We start from the raw sequence: 22,004 nt of genomic DNA, 5'->3' as shown, positions 1-22,004 counted from the left end.
CGCCCCTTGCCAGTCAGTCCTCTCCCCGTCGCCTTAAAAGGCGCCGCGCCTGCGCAGAGCGCCGAAACCGGGACTTAGTCTGTTACACAACCGCGCTGCGCTCCCAGCGTCCCGCTCCGCCCGGCGCTCCTCTGCCCGCCGCTCCTCCCGCTCCGCCCGGCCGCCCGCGCCTCCGGCATGAGCGGGGACCAGCTGCACAACGATTCCCAGGTGAGCGCCCCGTGCCCGCCCGCGGGGCGCGCTCCCGGGGGACCCCCGCCGCGGTGCTCCCATCTCGCCGTGCCGGCCCTGGGCTGGCCGCCTCGCCACCCCCCGTAACCCCAGCGGGGGGACCGTGCCCCCTTATGGCCGCCCCCATAAGTCTGGGCAGAGCCCTGTCAGCCCCGGTGTCCCCCCGCGGTGGGATGGGGGGCGGTGGGAGCGGGGACCCGCGTGTGACCCCGGGGCTGGGCGGACAAGGGGAGGGGGCGCCTGCCGCGCTCCCCCGGCTCGCTCCCCTTTGGGGGGCTCGGGAGGGGTCCCCTCATGAGCCGTGCGGGGGCCGGGGGGGCGCTTCACCGGTTCCCCCATCACCTTCCGCATCGCGCCGGGCTTTTCCCATTTAGTATTTAATTCCCCTAAAAATGAAGGTGAGGGCGGGGGTGGGGGTCCCCCGGAGCGCCGCGGAGCCGGGCGTGCTGACGGTGTGTCCCTGTGTGCTCTCCCCGCAGATCGAGGCGGATTTCCGAGCGAACGGTGAGTGCGGCCCCGGCGCGCCCCTCGCACAGACATGGCGTCCCAGAGACTAAGTCCCGGCTCCGCGCTCACCGGCCCCATTGTTCCCATCGAGCTGCCAAAAGCGCCCCTTTCCCGCCGGGATCGGGGCCCCCCGACCCCCGCCGCCCCGAGTGGGGGCACCGCAGGCCCCCGATCCGAGCCCAGCGGCTCTGCCGGGGTCGCCTTTGGGCCCCGATTCCTCCCTGGAAAGTCGCCTTGTCGACGGTCGGGACTTAGTCTCTGCGCCATTTTCTTTTTCTCTCTCTGTGGCTTTTCTCTCCTTCTCCTCCTCCCCGAGCTGCCGCCGAGCCGCCTCTGCAGAGGCACCGGGCCGCCATCCCCGGCACCAGCCCCTTGTAACCGAGGGGAAAGCAAAGTTTTTAGCTTAAAAAAAATTTAAAATCCCAAGTCGCCTTTTTTTTGTTTTTTTTTTTTTTTTTTTAATCGCAGGCTCCCTCCCCCCACTGCTCCCCGTCTCTGTTCCTTTGAGGGAATCCCTCCCTTCCCCTAAAATGAAAGGTGATTGCAACATGTTGCTCTTTAAAAGAAGCTGCTGCATCCATTTTAAGATCAGTCTTATTTTCTTACTGGCCATTTAAATTATGTGACTTTACCTTGTTAGATGGGTTTTTTTTAAATTAAAATAAAAACCTACTTTGAAAAACCCAACAGACCATAGTGTAGACAATTCCAGAAAGGTAGACAGCATCACTTTAGGGACTTTGCAACCTAACTTCATTTTGTTCAGAAACATTTACAGGAGTCCTGTAATTAAAAAAAAATAAATATACACTGATATATAATTTTTTGTATATATATATATTTATATATGAATATATATGCATATCTGTATGTATATTTATATTCATGTATGTATATACAGACATACAATTTTATCTTTTCTAATCAGCCTGTTGACTGCTAACTTTTTCTGATAATTTATTAATTTTTATAGGAAGCAAGCTGATTGCAAGCCTGTCTCATTTGATAGGTGTCAAATTGCAGGGCTTAAATAAGGTGAAAGGGAGTTGAGGGTATACAACCAACCTTTGTGTGTGTGTATTACTGTCACTGTTCGGGATGTGTGAGGAGCTCTGAGCTGTCCCCTGACTGCTGAGTTGTTAGAGGACAAAAAAGGTGGTTGAAAATATCTGCTTGACTTATAGTTACACTAATTTTTAGAATGCTTCTCTGGATGATGTCCACGTGCCTGGTTGCTTTGTAGGCTACTGCGTGTAAATATTTACAGATCTACGCTTGCGAGCACCTTTCGTTCTGTCAGTTCATTGGAATGTGATTGTGTGTGTGCAGCAGGAGCAGACAGTATCAAATACGCACATTTTGAACTCTTCATTTCTATTCTGAATTTATAGTGGGGCTCTATGAATAATTGTTATCAGGAAAAAAGGGTGCGGTGGATTTCCCAAGAAGAACGGGTGTAACTCTTGAAGCATTTTAAATATACTTGCTTCATCTAAGGATCATCTTTATTTAGGGAAAAATACTCCCTGGTAAGCTTTAGTTATTTAGTACTGTTGTACTTAGAGGAAGTGATGTATATTTGACCTCTTGACTCCATCTTCCAGTGAACCTTTCAGAGGGATTTTTCTCCTCTATTGTGACCATGTGCTGTTTTATTCTTCTAAGAGCTTTAGTCATACAGCTCTTAAAACTCCTGTGGTTTTTATTTCTACCATGTGTTGAAGGAATTCAATACAGAAATTCAAAGTCAGACACCTTGATGGAAAAACTGAATTCCTGGTAAATCAAGCACACCCAACAAATCCATACCAGTGATTTTTGATCCTATTTAGTGGCAAAGATAAGGAATCCCAAGTGCCAGGTTTTTTTCCCCCCAGATGTTTAGAATTGGTTTGTACTTTGATTATTGTCAGGCAGCACTAAACAGTAGAGCCAAACTCTCCTTTAAGGCCTCCTGTACTTCACATTTGGGGGAAGGGAAGTTTTTCTGGGGGCTGGTACTGACTCATTCTAAGTGTTGAGTGTAGCAGCAGTAAACATTTTTGTTAGTAGAGAGTGTTTTGGGTGACTTTTGGCTAGTGTATCAGTAATAGGGCAGCTGAAGCACTTAGAAGCTTCCTGTTGTTATTAATGTTCCTATCTGGGTCAGTGGACACACTGCCTTGAGTTGTGGTCACACAAGTTGTTGCAGCTGCAGTAGGTGGGGTGGATCTGCCCATTGCAGGTCAGCATGGTGCAGCTGCTTGTAGCTGGGTCTGGTTACACACCCATTTCATTGATAGCAGGCTAGTGCTGGGTATGAGAGGGGTGCCAGCTGTAAATACGTGTTCCTGGCTATTTCTTGTCATTAAATTGCCAGATCACTCTAAGCAAGAGTGTCCTGGGCAAATTCCAACTTGAGTAATTGCATTCCATTTCAATATGCAGGTTCTCCCTCCTGTTTGGCTGTGGTGGGTATTTTTTTCACCTTAGCTGTATTTTTAGTATCCGTACGCATTGCAAAGAATTTTCCATGTTCAGTCCTAGCAGTGCCTGTTTGCAGACCATGCTGAGAGCAGTATTGTGCTGAAACAGCCAGCCTTTGCTGCAAGTAACATCCTTGCAGTCCTCAGCATTCAGAAGGGAAATGGAGTCCAAAATTGTTGTTTCCAGCTACAGCTTGGATGCTGAAAATGTCCCCACCACCACAGATTTGGATTCTATTGAGTTTTGCCTTAAGAGCTTTGTTACTCAGGTTGGATGTAACAACCTCTTACTACTGAGGGCAACGAGACTAAAAGCAATTTATCTTGACTTTGAGCTCTCCCATTGTGTTTGCAGAGTGCACTAGATAAAAATGACTTTTGTTTGCAAAATAATCAAATTGCATTGCAAAACTACTAAATTCTACTAACTGCTATTAGTGCCTTGGCTGCTCAGCAGCCTGTGATCAGAACTTGTGTAAAATCCAGAAGTGCTCAGTGTGGAAATTGGGGACATCACCCCAAGCAGTGCTTTTTGCTTCCAGTTGATTTGGCCAGTAATGTTAAGATGCAATTTGAGGTCAAGTATCACTGGAGTAACCATTACAGTGTATTAACAGGAGTCAAGTGTGAATTTGTCCAGCCTCACAGAGGTGGCTTCTGCATTTCAAACATGTTAGAAGGAGGGGCTTGCTTTAACAGTGAGTGGTTTTTTGGAGAAAAAAACTGAAGCCCTTACTGCTGCAGCATCTTATCAGGAACTGGCAGGGTTTCTTTGTTGGCCCAAATGCTCGTGGGGCATCTGTGTATTTATCAGGCTGGCAACACGAAGGAATGAGCAAGAGGGAAATTCAAATTAAATAACATGAGTGCTGAACCAAATGCCTTACAAGTTAAGGAATTTCAGCACGTTTTGTGTTTTGCATTAAATTCATGTTTCATGGATGACAGAGCTGTGCAATAAGAGGTGTGGGTGATTTAAATGCTAACAAACTGTAGAGCAACATAGCAGAGATCTTTAGGATTTCTCAGTGGTTGTGAAACAGTCTGTTAGAGACCAGATTTGTGCTTCCTTGCTGCTGCCTTTGCCGGCGCCTTCTGGATGGGTGAGAGTTTTTTGAAGGAGAGCAGGGCCATTCTGGCACAGGGCTGTGTGTACCTTAGCACTGCTGTTAGAGCCACTGTGCTAAACAAACTGCACGGATTTAGGAAGTGTGAAGGCACTGCCTGTGCTCTGTGTGTGTGTGACATGGCAGGGAGAAACTGTCTTTTAAGTTCCTGGGAACACGTCTCAGGAATGCTTTAAATGTCAAACCTTTGGCAAGGGATCCAAAGTACAAAAGGTAATTAATAGTATTTAGGTGCAGATTGATATCTCTGCTGAAAATTTCCTTTGCTTTTTTCTGTGATACATGGAGATGAGAACCCAGAAGAATGTAGCTTGTTCCTTCCTTGCATGGCTCCCTGCCTTCGCTCCAGACTGCAGTGCTGGTGGTGAGCCTGCATTGTGGGAAGTGCTGCCCACAGCCCCAGAACAATACTGGGGTAGTTTTAAGTCTGCAACCACTTAGATTTTTTTTTTCGTGGGTTTTTTTTTTTTTTTGTTTTTTTTTTTTAAATTTCAGAAGTATTTTACATAAGATGCCAATCTCTGCAAAATGTCTTAATTTTGTTTTTGCATTGATTTTCAATATGTTCACAGCAATCTCTCTCAGGGCTTGTTAGGATATGACAGTGTAGCTTCACTCTGGGAATTTTCAGATTGTGAAGGTGAGAGTACTCTGAAGTAAATTTATCATTCATGACGCTTCTCAGAAATGTAAATAAACATATTGTTGGTAAGCTGTTCTTCACCATCATGTGCCGCATAAGTTGGTTGCGTTTATCTTCCCCAGCAGAAGCCTCAGAAGGGCTTTGCTAAAGACCTTGGGGTCTGTTGTGTTAATTGTTCTGACACATTCAGCATTTAGGTTAAAACTTAATGGGTGTCTGGTGGGAGTGGGGAGTTGAGTGTGTTTCTGGAAGCTGCAGCCAACTTGTGTTTTAAAACTCAGCAGAATTACTTAAATGTGCTGGAAGATGTGTTTCAGGGGTTAATGGCCCGTGTGTTTCTTCCTCCTAGCAGGTTTTCTTAAGATGTTTCTCCTTTCACTCCAGTGTTAAGCACTCTCTGTTATTAATGTGTTATCAGGGCTTCTTTGTTTACTTTGTAAAACATGAAACATTTTGAACCAGGGGACCGGTGTAAAAGTGTGCTTTTTTTACATGGCTTCATGTAAATTAGACACACAGCTCATAAATGTGATCAAGCACAAATCAGATTTAATTTCATTTACAACTGTGACTTCAGATATTCGTTAGATAGTTCATTGAATTCCAACCTCCTGAGTTGCCCTGTCAGCAGAAACTGCAATAATATGTAATTATAGCAAGTACTTAACATCTCATTGACTCAAATTCCTCTGTTAATGATTTCACCAGATTCCTGTTAAAGTCATACCTGCTGAAATAGCACAAGCCACTGCCCTGTTAGAGGGAGGCTCCGGGTCAGATTCTTCCTGGTGTTGTAAATTGCTGTAGTTCTGCTAAATCAGTGGAGCACTGACAGTGTATCTGCTTTTTTGTTACTCGGCTGCAGGGATGGGCTTTAATGACACAGTGACTATTTAAGAGAAATACAGTTTAACCTAGGAAGTCATTGCAGATTTCTTTTTCCTGTGGCTTTTCAAGACGGGACAGTTTCTCTTTCAAGTCCTCTTGAGCTGGTTGTGCTGATACAGTTTCTCATATCCTTGAAGAACATTCACAAATATTTATTGGCTTATTAAATTTAATTGATTTTGTGGCTTCCAGTTTTATAGATACTGCTCCCCATTTTGTAGAAAACCTCACACTTCAACACATGGAAGCAAAATCTATTTAGTGTTATATATGCTGCTTCTGCCTGGGTTTTTGAAGGTCTGTGTCTTAGCTTTCCAAATCTGAGAGAAGATAGATGTTGAAATCAGTGTTTATTATGTTGCTGTCCTGGGACTGTCCCTTTTGACAGAGCATATGACACATTCTCCCTGCAGGACTCTCTGTTCTGAGCTCTTCAGCACTGTCAGCATTCAAAAGTGGATCATCTTTAGATTTCAGAATTTCAGGTTCCTCCTGGTCAGGGAATGAGAGAAGGATATGAGCTTGCTGTGGTTTCAGCAGCGAGTTTGCTGCTGTTCTGCTCTTCTGAAAAAAACAGTAGAAAATAAATGTAAAACCCATTTCATAGCTGCAGTAGGATTTAAAAGGAGAGCTCCTTTTAAAGTGCTCCCAGTTAGTGTTGTCCTTACTCTGCCAGTAGCTGCCTGCTCCTGCAAGTCCTCTGTGTGTGCTCTGGTGGCTCCACTGTCCATCGGAGCTTGAACACTGGAGTTACTACAGTGTGGAAGTGCTGTTCCAGGCAGAGCAGAGCAGAGAGAGCCTTTCTGCTGCAGGCTCCTGCTATTCCCTGCTCAGCTGAGCACGTTGTAGTAGTGGTTTCCCAGTGTGTATGAGACTCCAGTATTTTTAGCACAGCGTTTGTTCAAAATGTCCTGGCTGACATAAATGCTAAATAGTTCCAGTGGATTTAATGAGGTTTATAGTTGGAAATATTTTCATCTTGAATGCTTGCTTTTTAAACTACTGATCTTAGTCAACTGCTGTAATGTCTTGTGGTGTCAGAGCGAGAGTTAGGACTTTGGGAAGGTGATGGGAAAAGAAAGGGTGAAGTTAAATTTGGATTCTTGTGACCTGTATGGTGTAAGGAGGATTAAAATTTTGGTTTTGGCTTCAGAAATATGAACATACCTGCATGTTTTCAAGTGGAAATTTGGTTTCTAAATTTGACTTCTGTAGCTGCTCAGCCGACGAACAACTGAGAGCTCCAGAGCTGAGAATGAAAGTGGAGAATGTGAAGCAGTAGTCAATCTTCCTGAAATTTATTCTTTTGTAACATGTACTTAGTATCAATGATTTTCCAACTTCTTTGAGAAAAAATCAGGATTTTTAAAAAATCATTGTCTGTGTCAGCAGGAGCAGTGGCAGGAAATACATTTTTGTGCCAGTCCTTGCAACAAACAATAATCTGGGAGATCCTCCAACTGGTGGAGATCAGACTTGATGCTTTTGGATACGTAGGAGACCTTGGCAATTAGTTCTCTATTAATACTAATGATAGAGATGGAGTTCTGTAATGAGGGAAGATGAGTAGGAGAAGGACAGCAGTTCAAGTAAGAATTGCCTCACAAATTTTCTAGTGTTGTCACAGAGTTCTGGTGATGTTTCCCATCATTTCACGGCCTGTTTCTCTGCTAGAATAAAATACTCTACTGGGGAAGTTCACCTTGTTTCATGGCTGTTGCTTGAGTCTGAGCAGTTTCTCTCAGAGGTGGTTGCAGCAGTAGTTCAGTTCAGAAGAATGACTTGCACTGACAGCTGCTCTGGGCTTGGGATCTGCCTGTTCCCAACATGAAGGAGTCCCAAGGACGGGCAGCAGTGAGCATGCCTTACTCCTGTCTTGGGAGTCTTTGGAGGCAGGGGCTGGAAAATGTCTGAAGTGCTTATCTTGATGGGATGGGGGCAGTGCAGGCTCACTGGAGGCACAGCAGGAAAGTTAGTGTAGGTGCTTGTCGTTTAGCCTCAGCAGTGTCTCCTCAAGAAAAACACCCTGCATCTCCGCCTGGATATTTAAACCCCTTCCTCACCTGGAGTGCTTAAACCCCTTCCTAAGTTTGAAGATGTTGACTTCTGAAACTGAGATGATGGCAGGGTAAAGAGGGACAGCATCAGAGTGTTGGGAAATGGTTTTAATTGGAGGCTCCTGTCAGTCTCAAAGAGACAAAAGTTGCTTCCCACAGAGCTTCCGATCAGTAGAGGGTTTTATTCCTTATTGATATTTTTGACGTGAGTTTTTTTGACATTTGTTCATGTTCACAAGCTTGCCATATGCTTTGTGCAGTTGTGAGCTGTGTGGGTGTCCCTGTATGTATTTTTATCTTATACCTTCGTCAGAGAAGGAGCTTTTTAAGGAGTGTTAGCAAGACAATGGCTTTCTTCTCTGTTAGTATTGCAGAATGCTGAACCTCATGGTGTCCATCAAAAGATTAAGCTTTTCCTTCATAATTCTGCCCAGCATAGACATGTTACAGACAGATGGACATTCATGGAATTCAGCTTTGCAGCAGAGTGATTCTGCAGCTGCCTGTATCTTTCCATCACTGGAGAGAGATTGATTTCTGCCTCAGGAAAGCTTGGAGTGTACTTGTAGCCTCACTAAAATATTTTTATCAGTCTGTGTAACTCATCTTTGGCCATGTCCATTAAACTCATGTTCCATAGTGAGGATGTACTTGTGTCCTGGTTTTGGGCAGGCTGGAGTTAAGTTTCTTCCTAGTAGCTGGTGCAGTGCTGTGCTTTTGGGTTTGGTATGAGAATAGTGTTGATAACACACTGATGTTTTAGTTGTTTGGACAACTAGCTAAGTGCCTGCTAGGTCTCATCAGCTGCAGGGTACAGCTGACAGTCTCTTTCACACACACAGCATTCAGTACATAGTGCAGCTTTATTTGGGGGAGAAATACTCTTACATTCTCAATGAAGGCATAGTTCTGCTTCTTCAAGATATCCATTTTCTTCCATAATGATATTTTTCAGTGATTTTCTAAAAATTAGACCGTGGTGGCTTTTATTCCTTATTGCTCATTTTGTAATCCCAGTCCTTGATTTGCATAGTGTTACTAATTTTTGCAGCAAGCATCCAGGACCTCAGTAGTTGAATATTTTGCTTAAGAATAAATGATAATAAGAAATTAAATATGAGATCTGGTGTTGAACATGCATAAACTGCATACAGTTTTTCTGTCTAAAACCCACTGTTTGACTGCCCTGAAATAAGTTTTACCAAATGCTTTAGAATTTCTGAAATGTTGGGCTCACTCTACTACTGAGTGTATGCAGCAGGAAATTGGAAGTTGTTTTGTTTCCATCCAAATGTCTGGTCAGTTTGGTGCAGCTAGATGTGTGGCAGTGTCTAAAGGGAATAATTTTAAGAATTTTTAAGAACAGTTTTTTTAGACATTGGCCAGAGATGTGGCTTCATAGTTAAAAAGTCAAGAAAATATTTCCTAGGGATGGAGCAATCCCCAAGTGCAGATAGCTTTTTAATTTTTTCCTGGCATTTGTCACATACTCTGCTCTGTTGCCTAACATAGCTTCTGACACACGAGAGCATGAACTTGTAGAGTGTTATCCAGAATATTTTTTCTTTCATTTGTCACTTCTGTACACATTTCCAATTGAACAGCATTGCAGCAGCTTTTCCTGTGCATGTAACATGGAATAGCTGACCTGTACTTTAGGGCCAGGGCAATGTACTTTAGTTGAACTTTTTATTGATGGCAATATTTTACTACTCAAGGCTTATCCTGGTATTTGAACAAGAGCCAGAATTGTCAAAACAGCTGCTCCTCTTCCTCTGAGGTTGCACTTTCTTGTTTTGCAGAAGTGGCTTATAAAGACCTTTTAGGAGAGAAGACACTTCAGTGTTTTTCCCCCATTAAACTGTAGTGTCTGTTGCAGATTTTTCACTAGCTGGAGGTAGAGTTGAGAAACATGGTGATCTTCTAAGTAAAAGGCAGAGATTTCTGGAGTTAGGGTTTGAGCACAACTTGTAAGCAGAGTTTTAGGAGGAGAAAAGCACAGGTAGTAACAGGAGACAGACCCCCTGTTCCATACAGTCTCTTTGGAGGCCTGATAACCAGGTGGGAGGCTGTCTTCCTTCATCTGCTCTGCAGCAGATGCAGGTGGATGGAGTTTGTGCAGTCCTTTGGGAGATTAGTAGCTGATAAGTTGGCAATTCCTATTCCAGCTCCTGGTTTGGTGCAGTGCTGCCTTGTCAGCTTGTCTGGAGTGCTTGGTGCTGTGCTCAGGACATGAGGGTGAAGGGTTGAATGTGCAGAGAGACTCTTTTGAAGCTGAAGGCAGGAAGCACCAGGGAGGGACATTTTGTTACTCATGGATGCTGTGTCTGGGTTTAAGGTCATTTGTGCTGTACATTGTTATCTTGTCCTCAGGCCATATTGTTTAAATAGGCAGCACAATGGGGAAAGAGGGAGCTCTATGCTCTTCTCAGAGCTGGAGAAACCAGAACATAGTGGAGTGATTTTTTCCAGCACAGAAATAGATGTAAAGCTGTCTGGCTAGGATGGAGATTCTAGTTTTAGCATATTGTTATATGCAGGGGCTAAGGTGGGCATTTTTTTCTGTGGTGCTATGTTGTTTTACAAACACTTATGATACAGAACAAATTAGAAATGTTGTGTGGAAGGTTGTGCAATTAATGAAATCACCGGATTTGCTATAAGGAGACAGTGTGTTCCTGGTTTGTGTGCAGGGTTCTGGTATCAGGTATGTCGGTCTCTTGCACCATACAGCCACCTTGCTGTGAGTGTCTCCCAACTGGGCCTGGAGCAATAGGAAGAGCAAATTATGTCTTCTCCCAGTTTGTGAATGCTGGTGAGTGTGTGAGTAAGATCAGTTTTTGGAAAGATAAAACAGCTGGGCTGGGCAGGTACTGGTTTAAACTTGCCTTAGGAAGGCACCTTACAAGTCAGACGAGCACCCTCCAGTTTAATCCAGCCTTTTGGGAAAAGGGAAGCTGGAGCTCTTTGGAGATCCATGAGAAGGGGATGATTCATTGCAACACAAGCAGCATGTACAAAATGGAGGGATGGAGGAGAGCTAGTGACGTACTCTGAGGTTTGTTCTCCAGAGTTAATGACCACCAGATGGGGAATAAAAGGCAGCCTGCTTTTCTTTTGAGGGCCGGGAATGTCATTGAGGCTGTTTAAATGTGCTGTATCTGTGGTAATGCTGCTTGTGCACAGCAAACCCTTTGATGTGTGGATCAGAGTTATCTTTCCTAGCTGGTGTTTCCCCTCAACACTTGGGTTTTGGCTGAAGATGAGATTCTTGCAATGTGGTTTACAGAGCACCTCAGGGATACAGAGCAAAAGTCTTTGAGTGCTTTCTGCAGTAGAAAAAGTGAGGTGCAAGTTGTGTTCCTGTGCACAGCATAAGCAGCCAGACACCCAGGGGCAGCTGGTTCATGTGGACAGAAATGTGGTGTGAGATGAACTCATAACAACAGTGACCTTGATTCACTTCTGCAGCGTTGCCCAATCCCTCTGTAGGTGTCATCTCCATCCATCTTTGCAGTAGGCAAGCACTGGCACAAATCAGAGTCTGAATGTCAGTGCTGTTAACTCTGATGCTCACAAGTTGTCATCCTAGACGTGTGTAGGTGTTTGGGTTACTTTGTCTTGCTCCATCAGATGGGACATCTCTCCAGCTGCCCAGGATACCTTTGGACATGAATGTGGAAAACATTTGCATTTTTCAAGAGCCTTTTACACTTTTGCAATCTCCTCTCCTCCTGCCTTCTTCCTACTCCAAAACCTGGAAGACTGTCAGAGGAGCCATCATCTTGTCTGAGTCATGTTATCATAGCTGTGTATGTCACCTGCCCTTCATTAGGGAGCATAAGCAGGCTGTCCTTGAAATACCTGTTTTTATGAGTAAATAGAGTCTTCTAATTTAAAATATGCTGCTCTCTGGATTTTGGTAGCTGTCATAAACAGCGTCTTTCTTTTATCATCCAGTGGGCTTATTCAGCATCACCTGTGTCTAAAGGAAGCTGCTTCCTGGGTTTTAGGATGTTGTAATCATACAGATATAAAAAGTACAGCTTGGCAGCTTTAGTTGTCAGCATGAGGTCTTGGGAGAGCCCAGCACGGTGTAGTTTTATTTTCCCCAGTCTATAGCTTGTCTTGCAGTAGATGGAGGCTGCAGCTGGCAATAAGGTGAAGGCTATCCCAGTAATTTAATTCTTAAATTGAATCCTGGGCAAAAGGCAGAAGCAGTTGAACTGGCAAGTGCATAATTTTCTTGTTTCAGAAGTGAAGGTGTAAAGCTGTTGTTCTGGAAGCACTGCTTTCTGTCTAACACATTTTCCCCTTCCTTCCTGTCCTGCCCTGTTGTTGTGACTTCTGTCCACTGATGCAGAATCGTCAGTTTATGGTTTTGTTCCACATCACTGTCAAAACATGAGCTTGTCTGTGCACAGCAAAACATGAATTTACATTTGAACCATAGCCTGAGTTAAAACTCTCCTTCCCTGTGTTTGAATGGGCCTCTCCTGCAGCACTCATCCTGGGCAATATTTGCCTCCTTCAAGAATCTGATCGATTTTCCTTCAAAGCTGCCAGTGTTGTCTTTGCACACCAGCTGAATCTGGTCTGGGTGCACTTCAGCAAGCTGGGTACATGGCTGCTGACAGCAGGGATGGAGAGTTCAGCAGGGGCACTGCATGTCCCAGGAGCCAGTCTGTGCCTGGGCTGTGCCCGTGCTGCTCAGTGTGCTTGGTGAGAATGTGAAACGATGCTGACACCACGGCCACGTTTCTGAGGGATCAGAGCTTTGCTAAGTCTTTGTGTGCTGAAGTTAGGGTGTATTTTTAAATGGTTTCCTTTGTAGGGAATGAGCTGTGAAGCATTGTTTTGTGAAAGAAGGCCCCTGTAGCTGTATTTCACAATAGCATGAAACAGTGTTCAAAACAGATGTGAGCTTCGTTTATTAAGGGCAGAATTAGTTTGGTTTTAATTTAAGTTTTTGTGTTTTTTCTCCCTTTTTTTAAATACCCCATCCATTCACCCTGGAACAGGAGCCTCATGGTCAGATTCTAATTCAGAGTAAGAAGACTTGAATTCCAAATGAAATTTGTTAGTGTGATTTTTTTTTTCTAAGATAAATTTTTGTATTGTCTTTTTGTGTTTATTAACATTTTAATTTCAGCAGGGTTTTGGAATTAGCCTTTGGCAATTACCTCCATAGGTAACCAGAGTCAAACATGGCCTGACTTTGTTTTTCCCCAGTACTAAGAAAAGTATTCAAAAATTATTGTAGTACATGAACTACAAACAAGTATAATGGTAATTTTTATCATAGTAGCTCCAGAGGCCAGACAAGTAAGTTTTCAAGTGATTTTCAGTTCAGGAAAGATAAAGTGTTCAGAAGGGCTTCCTTCTAAGCATCCATGGAGTGTTTGAAGGTTCAAGAATTAATGCAGATTTGTCATTTCTAGGTTTGTGACAGGTCTGTTCTATCCAGGTCTGAAGGTGGTGTCATTTGGTCAGCAAGTGTCAGGGACACTTGTTCAGTTCCTCATTCTGTAAGCTCAGGCTCTTTTTTAAATCTTTCCTGTCTCTTCCCCATCACTGCAGGTATTCTTACAGTGTGTATATAGTACTAGGTGGTGTGTTCAGCACTTTGCCAGCTACAGGTATGTGATTTCCCAGATCCTGTCATCTGAATGAGTTTAGTTACATTCAGATCAAATTACCTGGGGAGAGTGGCACTCCAAAAAGGCACAGACTTATGTTGTCAGGCATCTTTGAACACCAAGAGTCAGAAGATGTTCCTTTCCTTCCCTGTAGGTCACTGCAGTTTTCCCTTGCTCTTAATCCACCCAGAATTACCCTTGTACATCAGATGTGCACGTAGTTCATAAAACACTTTGTTATGGAACAAATGCTGGGCATGACCTTAACTGTGCTTGTCATAGTAGCAAAGTTAGAATTTTTTTTGTTTGTTTTTTTAGCATATCATGTTTGGTATTAGCAAATTACCTCCTTGTTTTACTTGCCTGTGCTTATGGCTTTCACTTAAAAAGGAAAATTGCAGTTTCTCTATCAGGGTAGCTGTCTTGCTGTGAAGTGCAACAGGATTCCACTACTTGTCACAGTGACTGCAGTGACAGAAAGTGGCTTGGTTTATATTTTGATCTCAAGTAACTCATACTCCAAAGTCTTGTTGTGAAAAACTAGTGCTGAACAGCTTCGCTGGTTGTAGATCCTTTCTTGAGCAGAGACTGCTGCACTGCTTTACCTCCTGCTTAGGAATCAGGTTGAACTTACATTGTATCCAACAAATTTGGGGTATTTAGTACAACATCAGGAGAAGAAAAGTATTCCTGTTACAAGCTGTTACTTAATTCTCAGTTTTATTGAACACTTTTCTTCAGGAGTGTGTTGATCTGTTGGAGCAGCTGCTTAGTTTTGAGAGTGGCCTGTGAAATTAAGTATCTCATGTTGTTGGCTAATTTTCAGAATAGGTTGGTCACAATTATTCTTTCTTCTGGTATTAGGGCTACTTGTCATGCAGCTTTCCCCACTTATGGGCCCTGTTTAGTATTACACAGCCCATTAATGAAAGCAGAAGGCTCCAGGCTTTCACTGCTGGAGCCTTTTTACATCTGAGAGGATCAAGTAAAAGGTGATCACAGGTCGCAGTTGTGACCACAGGAAAATGAGCAAATTTTCCCTGGTCTGCTGGAGACTGGAGTTCAGGAAATAAGATAATTGCTAGTTCAAAAATAATGTGGTACACTTTTAAACTTGCAGAATAATGTCACTGAAATGCTTGGAAACTCAGATTAAATGTATTTGGGTGTTGCAGTTTCAAAGACTGCTGGGGCTGCTGTGCACTCCTGGGTAAAGCTGAACCTGCTCAGAGGAGAGTGAGCCTGGCTCTGCTGCATACCTGCATAGTGCTCTCACTCCCACATGTGGTTTTGTATAGCAAAGGCTTGAAATATTTGGGAGATCAGGACAGGAGGAAATGGTGCAGCTGCTGCTCTGGGCTCTTTGTGTGAGAGCAAACTGCTAAATCAGCTGGAGTGGCTGCAGCTTCCATGCTGGTATTAGTCATTCATGTAAAATTGATAATAAATTTTAATAGATGTATTGATTCCATTTTGACTCTAGTAAAAATTATCATAACTTCAAAAAATTGTCTCAACATATATAAAACTGGCAGCCAAGAAATTTCAAAATATTTCTTAGCATTAGAGCTGAATCATTCAGGAATAAATTATGAGATTGTAAATAGTCTTAGATGTTCATCTTGTTTCCTTTGCCTATTTCTGCTGTAAAATAATCAAGTGGAAATAAATATTTCCTAATGGATTGGAATACCCCTGAAAATAAGATTTATAACTTGGGTTTCTCACTTTAGGTTATATTAAAGAGAAATAACAGAGCCTTGAATCTTTATGGTCGCTTCTGTACTGCTCATAGCTTTTCAAGCATGTTTCTACCCCTCTCACCAGTGAACATTTTAAAAATATCAGGTTCCATGTTCAGAATACTGGAAAGCAGAGAATGTGATTATGTTGCAGTAGCTGTAAAGCAGAAGCTCTGATATGATGGGAGCACTTGGGGTTTGAAGTGTAGTGATAAATGAACTTTTGATGACACTCTGCACCTGCAACCTATTTCCTTTGGTTTAAACAGCTCATTTAGTGACTGTGGTAGTGGAGGGCATTTGAAAGCTCAAAAGAAAAAGCTGTTTCTACAACTTGTTATTTCTGTCTAGGTAAAGAAAGGACTACTCTTAAAATTGAGGCACAAGGTAACCAGAATTGATTCAACTCAGTTTTTGAGGACTATGCTTCCTTTCTTTTTGATGGGAAACAAATTACATAAATATTTCCTCCCCTTCATGTCTTATTCAAAGCAGATTTGAGTTTTTCATGGGGTGGAATCTGAAAATGTAGACTGTGTATTCCATGAAGAGATGCCAGCTATTAGTTTTTTAAAAATGAAAAGGAAAAAAAACCTAGCAAACAAAACACAACCAAAAAAAAAAAAAAACCTCAGCAAACTGATAATACATTGCATGGAGTTTTTTAATTGAAGAAGCTAGGAGTGTACCATGCATAATAATGTAGCCACAGCCTTTTATCCTGTGTCAATAGGTTATGCTTTATATTCAGGTATTTGTAATGGTGTGATGTAACAGTTGTCAACTAGTGAGATTTGGCCTGGATTTAACATAATAAACAGATTACAGCTGCATGAAGAGATTAAAATCAGTGGCTTAAAGTAACATTTTGTAAATTGAAGACTTCCAGTGGAATTTAGTGCAGCTACTTATTAAAATATTGCAGTCATAGTCTTACTTTAAAACTACCATGTCCTACACTGCTCTGCTGATCCTTCCTTCTGCCCCTCTTTCCCTTCCTTCAGAAGACTCCAGAGTACAGAAGTGTAGAAATCTCAAGTGTCATTAAACATTTACGTTGTGTTTACTTTCTTGTGTGTTTTAGCTGGAATCAGATTTCTTCTTGTATGCTAATTGTGGTAAGATCCCCTTAAGGCAGGGGAATTGCATTCCCTCCCTTGACTTGAGAATGGGACTTGTGGCAAGGCTGATTCTGATAAAATGCTTCTAGACACTGCTGGAATTGGCCTCTTGTGGGTAAGGGATCAATTAACTCACCCACAATGGGGACAGAGGTGAAATCGGGCAGTATCCATCCAGTGCAGCCCTACACTTTAAAGGAATCACTGTAAATACAAGGGGAAAAAAAGACCCGACCAAAAAAATCCTGTCTGGGATCATTGTGGGAGTTGCTCCTACAGTGAGGAACCAGCTCAAGTGTAATAAAAATAAGTTCTCAGTCTTCTGAAACAAACTTAATTCTAAGACTTTGGCCGTGCTACCCCCCATCAGTTCAGCTTAATGGGAATGATATTAAACAAATAGGAGAATAATCTGTCTCTGGTGCATAAAGCAGTGGTATTGCTTGGTAGATTTAAAGCTTCTACCAGCCGCTTTTTTTGTCTTGTGCATTCAGTTTGCACTCTGAAACCAAGCATTGCAGAGGCTTGTTCCCAAGGGTGCTGCCTCCCTACAGCAAGCAGGAGCCCAGCGCTGGCCAAAGCCACACCGAGCTGTCAGGGCATGGTTAATAAAAGGCTTTGAGCAAATGCCATTAGAGCCTCTCCCTGAGGACGCTGAGCATGTACCACTCCCATGAGTATAAACTGTGTGATCCTGGCTGCTCACACAGCCTGGCCATCCACTGCTGCAGGAGAGGCAGTTCAATGCAGCTTGCTTGTTTTTTTCCCCCTGATCTGTTGAATTTTTCCTTGGGGGGAGCCCTTGTTCTGGATTAAACCCAGGACAGTCAAACAGACCACAGCCCTGTCCTTGTGTGGTGTTGGTGTGAACACAGACTCTGTGTGAGCTCATCACTCTTGTGCTAAGGAGGTGTCAGGATTTCAGGTAGTTTTTACTAAAAACTTATTTTCCATGAATCCAACTACAGCAGTGATTTACACAGCCGGCAAGAGGAAATGTTTTTCTAGTTGACATCATTGCAGGGTGATTACTCCTGACAACACAGCAGGTTTCTTGTAATCTACTACAGTTTCTAAACTTCACCCCAAAATAATATCAACCTATTTTTAAAATACAGGTTGATACATAGGCTGAAGTCTCTATTATCATGTGGAAGGACTAGGATTTGTCGTTGTTTGCCCCTGTTTTCTCCTGGCTCACCTTTAAGTTTGCATGCAGTAATCAGCCTTTCCCTTTGCATCACAAATTGTGCTGTTTGCACCTTTCCAGGCTAATGATGGTGTAAAGAGCATTTGGAGGGGTATAAAGAGCATTTGGAGGCGGAAGGAGCTGGTGCTGGGGGCACTGACTCAGTGTGCGGATGCTGTTCAGAACACGAAGTTCTCTTGTCTGCAGTGCGAAGTTGTGACAGATTGCGCCAAAAGATTCTCTTTGCTCTTGACCCAGTCTGTTGAAGTAGCTCTCAGAGCTGTTCCTGGGGCAATTCTTTGCTAAAATTCTCCCAAAGGTGATCCAGCTCTCACCTACCTGTGTTTGCAGTGAGGCAGCAGCAATGTCACTGCATGCTGTGCTGGTGGTCTGGGCATGGTGCTTGTGCTGCAGCTGAGCCCTGGCTCAGGTTCTTCAGCTTGGAAGCAGCCCAAGAGTTAAAGTTCCTCTGGTGTATGTGCACTTGGTGTTTCAGTCCACCTGGCTTAGCACATCCCTCCTGAGAAGGGACTGATGTTGTCCCCAAAATTCTGCAGCCAAAATGGTTTGCCAAGAGCTCTTAAAAGAAAAAATTCCTGCAAACCAGAAAAATAAGGGTTAATGAAAAAAGGGGTTTGCTTTAGATAATGAAGTAAGGAATAGGTTATCTCCTGCAGTCCCTGATAGCTCCGAAGTCTAAACAGGGCTGTAAATGTTGGGATTGCCCTGTTTGCTCACCTTCTGCCCTGGCTCTCCAGAGGTGTGTGCTCCTGTTTCTTCCTCCTCAGCCACTCTGGGTGACCCTGGCAGTTCCCTTTGTCTCTGTCTCTGCACACACATCCCTCGGTGTGGTGGGTACATCCTCCCTTTGTCTCTTCACGAGAGAAGATTTTGTGTGACAGCACCGCGTGACAGTTGGTGCGCTGAGCTGTGGATCCGTGCTAAAGGTTGGCTTCTTTCTGACTGAAAATAGGATTAGTCCCCCTTGCATTATCTATTTGAATGCCCTGAAATTTTACCTTCTTTCATAATTTTAAGCTAGTTTTACAGCCCTGGGTGCCAGACTGGTTGGCAAACACTTGTCCAGGCTTTCCTGGCGAGTCTGTCTGTCCTGCCGTGCCGGTTATGTTGGCTGTGTTTTGCGCAATAGGGAAGAAGTGGGGGAGAATTTGGAAAAGCCTGAGATTAGATGGTGTAGTAAAAGTTTTCAGTATTAGTAGACCTGAAATCCACCAGGAACCTGCTTTTATCAACTGCTTTTTCCCCCTCCTGTCGATTTGTAACAGCTGCTTGTGCTTAGCCACAGTCACTTTATGTACCTGTAAGTCCTTCAGGATTCCAGTCTTGTATATTTGTGTATTAGCAAATGGGGATGCAGATGGAGTTACAATATGTGTAAGGCTTTTGAAACCTCAGAGGTAACTATGATTAAACTTGTTTCCCCCAGATCTGCTTGTGCTCTTTAGATCCCACTCTCTGCCTCATCCCAGCCTCCTGATGTGCAGGAGTGTGGGCTATGGCTGTTAAGTGTGTCTTACTTTTGCTTCTTTTTAAAAAATGGACATGCAGTGCAGAACTTTGTTTATTCATGTAGTTGTAGACTCATAAAGCAGTAGGAAAAAATTGCTGAAACCATTTCTACTCCAGTTCTGAATGGAGGAGGCAATGGAAAATAAGTATTTGCACTCATAAGAGTGTAGCCTTATAAGAATAAATATCACTAGGGACAAGAATGGGTTTGCTTTTGGTTCCTTAGGAGACTACTCTGGACTCTACTCTCTTCATGCCAGCACAGCAGCATTTTAAGCTGCTCACTGGCACTGGTCATTCCCTGAAGTTTTAATTTGCTGTTCTGTTTTATTCTGCTTTGTTAGTGGAAACATACTAATGGGTTTCAGTCTCTGACTCTTACATATACAATTACAGGAGAATGTTTTACATCTTGGGAATCCCTGGAAACACATGTTTCTGTTCACATGGAACTTTTTTGGTTTTGAATGCAAATAATGGATTGAAACTTCATTGTTGCCTCTCGGTCGGGAGCCCTTTGGCATGTGTAAGAAGCAGCTATTAATTTAGCCTTTCTGTACTGATCAAACATGTATTTTCATGCTTTATAAGGCTTCCTTGGACTTGTTCTTTGTGTAATGTTGTCTACTGCAATTTTACTGCAGCGATTTTATGCATTTGTTACTACAACTAAGATCTGCTGTGGAACAGGCACATCTGAACGTGCCACCTCTTTGGGAAGAGGCCATGTAAAAGGTGCTGACAAGTCATTAAACTTGCTGCTTCTGCCTACACCAGTAGTTGTTTTGTTGCAGGATGCCTGTAGTGTAGCAGTTTCTTAAGGTCAGCATCCCTGTATGCCACACAGCTATCTCAATTAAGCATTAATTACCCACAGAGTATTAGCTATTTCCCCAGCAGGTGAAAAAGTGAGGTGCACAAAAAATAAGCAATTAATCCAGTGTGGCTGAAAAATAATTTCAAGAAGGGATCAAGACATGTGCACTAAGAGTGTCTGTCCTCTTTCTGAAGAGGCTCTTAAAACACATCTTGCTTTGCCTCCTGAGCCTCTGCAGTCTGTGTGAGATTGATGAAATGCCAGCAGTGACATTTGCTTCAGGTTAACTTCATCTCCCTGAGGCTCCAGTCACACAAGGTAGGAGTGATCAGTCAGGTTTTTTTCTGGCATCCTTAACATCTCCCTGATCAACTTTTAATGTTTGGGGTATGGACAAGTTACACACCAGCCTGTCCTGTCCTGTGGCCACCATGTGCTGTCCCTGTCAGCAAGGCTGGCATGTTGTTTTACCTCTCTTCCTTGGATTAAAGTTGTCCTGAGCTTTCAGGGGAGCAAAAGGTGCATTGATTTCATTTTGCAAACTTCATGTTTTAAACAAACTATGTGATAATCTTGCTTGCATACTAAAACTGGAGCTTAGGGGAACATCTTGAGAAGTTGGTGGAGCTGTTCTAAAGGACTGAGATTGGCTGGACACAATTCTCTGTATTCTCCTGTGAAGATTCATCACCAAGTCATTCAGTTGGGTTCTTCTTTTCCCTCTATTCAGAAGCAAGGAGTACTGCCTTCAAATGACAAGATTAATGAAGAATGCAGTGTCTAAGGGGTCTGTCTTGTTCTCAAGCCAAGTTTCCCAGACCAGTCCTTTTAAGGAAAAAGACATAATATCTGTCTGGCCCTGGAGTATCTTTTGCCTCAAGTAACTGCTGAAGTGTGGAGAGGGGTTGTGAGATCATTGGTTTTACTGTGTTTCTATCAAAAGTATTCAGCTTTCAAGCTTTGGCAGAATTGGGTACAATGTGGTGTGGTCAGTTCTGGCTTAGCTCAAAACAGGTTTTGTCTCAGAGTAAATATAGTCTGGGAAATGAATAGACTCAAATCTATTCAGTTGTGCTATATTCCTTCATGTGAGGCCTTAGAAAAAGGAAGAATGCTCTCTGGAGGAGTTTTACTTTTTGTAATAAAGTTCCTGCCCTAGAAAGGAAAAACTGTTGGGTTGTTCTGCTGTACTTCTCCAGGCTCCCTTTTTGAGTTTTCATAACTTCATTCTTACATTTTTTCTAAGATTGGAAAATGAATGACTGCAGTAAAGAGCTGCATTGTGTATTCCACTTGTGCTTAGTCACAGTTAGTTTAGCTATTTTGCAGTAAATACACTATACTATAAAACTCAGATTTTGTCTGGTTTATGGAGAGAAACAGTGCAGTGTTAAATTGCCAGCATCCCTCAACTGCTGCACCTGACCCAGTGAGGCACCTGAAGTGAAATAAGCTTGTGATAGCACAGTAACTTATTTCATTTAAATTTGATTTCAAGGAGGGTTTTAAGGATTTGTATTTCTTTAGCAGTGTAGATTGTGGAGGTATCTTTATAAACACTGGTAAAAGATTTTATGTCAAGTTGCTTTTGGAATGGGTATCTTTGCCATTAAGTATGGTGTTATGAAATGAGGAAGCAGAAGCCAGTCAGTCTTGCTTCATTATCATTGTAGTTTCTTTCCTTTTTTGACTGAAAACCCAGATCCTACTTCTGCTATTGAATTTCAGGCTTAGGTTATGGGAGACTGAAGTGGTGGTTTCACTGTTTCAGTCACTCTCATTTCAGTGTTCCAAATGTTTTGCAGTGAGTTATTGCAGAAATAAACCAGCACAGCAAACAGACCTGCAATACTTTCTCAGGGTAAATGTTTTATGTGGATTCTGCAGTTGTGTAAATAGGGCCAGTAAGTGACATATCCAGTTTCACTTGGGAAGTTTATTTTAGATTATGGTTTTCTACTCCAGTGTATCATCCATAATACCATCATCTCTCTGAACAATGCCTTCTGGGTATGATTTTCTGCTCTTGACACGTGTAGCTGTGTAGA

The 22,004-nt window shown here is 43.0% G+C and overlaps 1 protein-coding gene across 1 annotated transcript in view; it reads left to right on the top strand.

The window, feature by feature from the left end:
- The window catches only part of TOP1 (DNA topoisomerase I), a 65,220-nt gene continuing 43,216 nt past the window's right edge, over positions 1 to 22,004 (top strand). The window contains exons 1-2 of the mRNA XM_059480657.1: positions 1 to 210; positions 711 to 735. Of these exons, the coding sequence (XP_059336640.1) occupies positions 178 to 210; positions 711 to 735 (58 nt within the window). The 5' untranslated portion in view covers positions 1 to 177. The remainder of the gene's footprint in view (positions 211 to 710; positions 736 to 22,004) is intronic.

The sequence above is a fragment of the Ammospiza nelsoni genome, chromosome 12, assembly GCF_027579445.1.
Source record: "Ammospiza nelsoni isolate bAmmNel1 chromosome 12, bAmmNel1.pri, whole genome shotgun sequence".
Classification (NCBI taxonomy): Eukaryota; Metazoa; Chordata; class Aves; order Passeriformes; family Passerellidae; genus Ammospiza; species Ammospiza nelsoni.
Note: the sequence above shows the minus strand (reverse complement) of the source record. Positions and strands in the feature narration are given on the sequence as shown.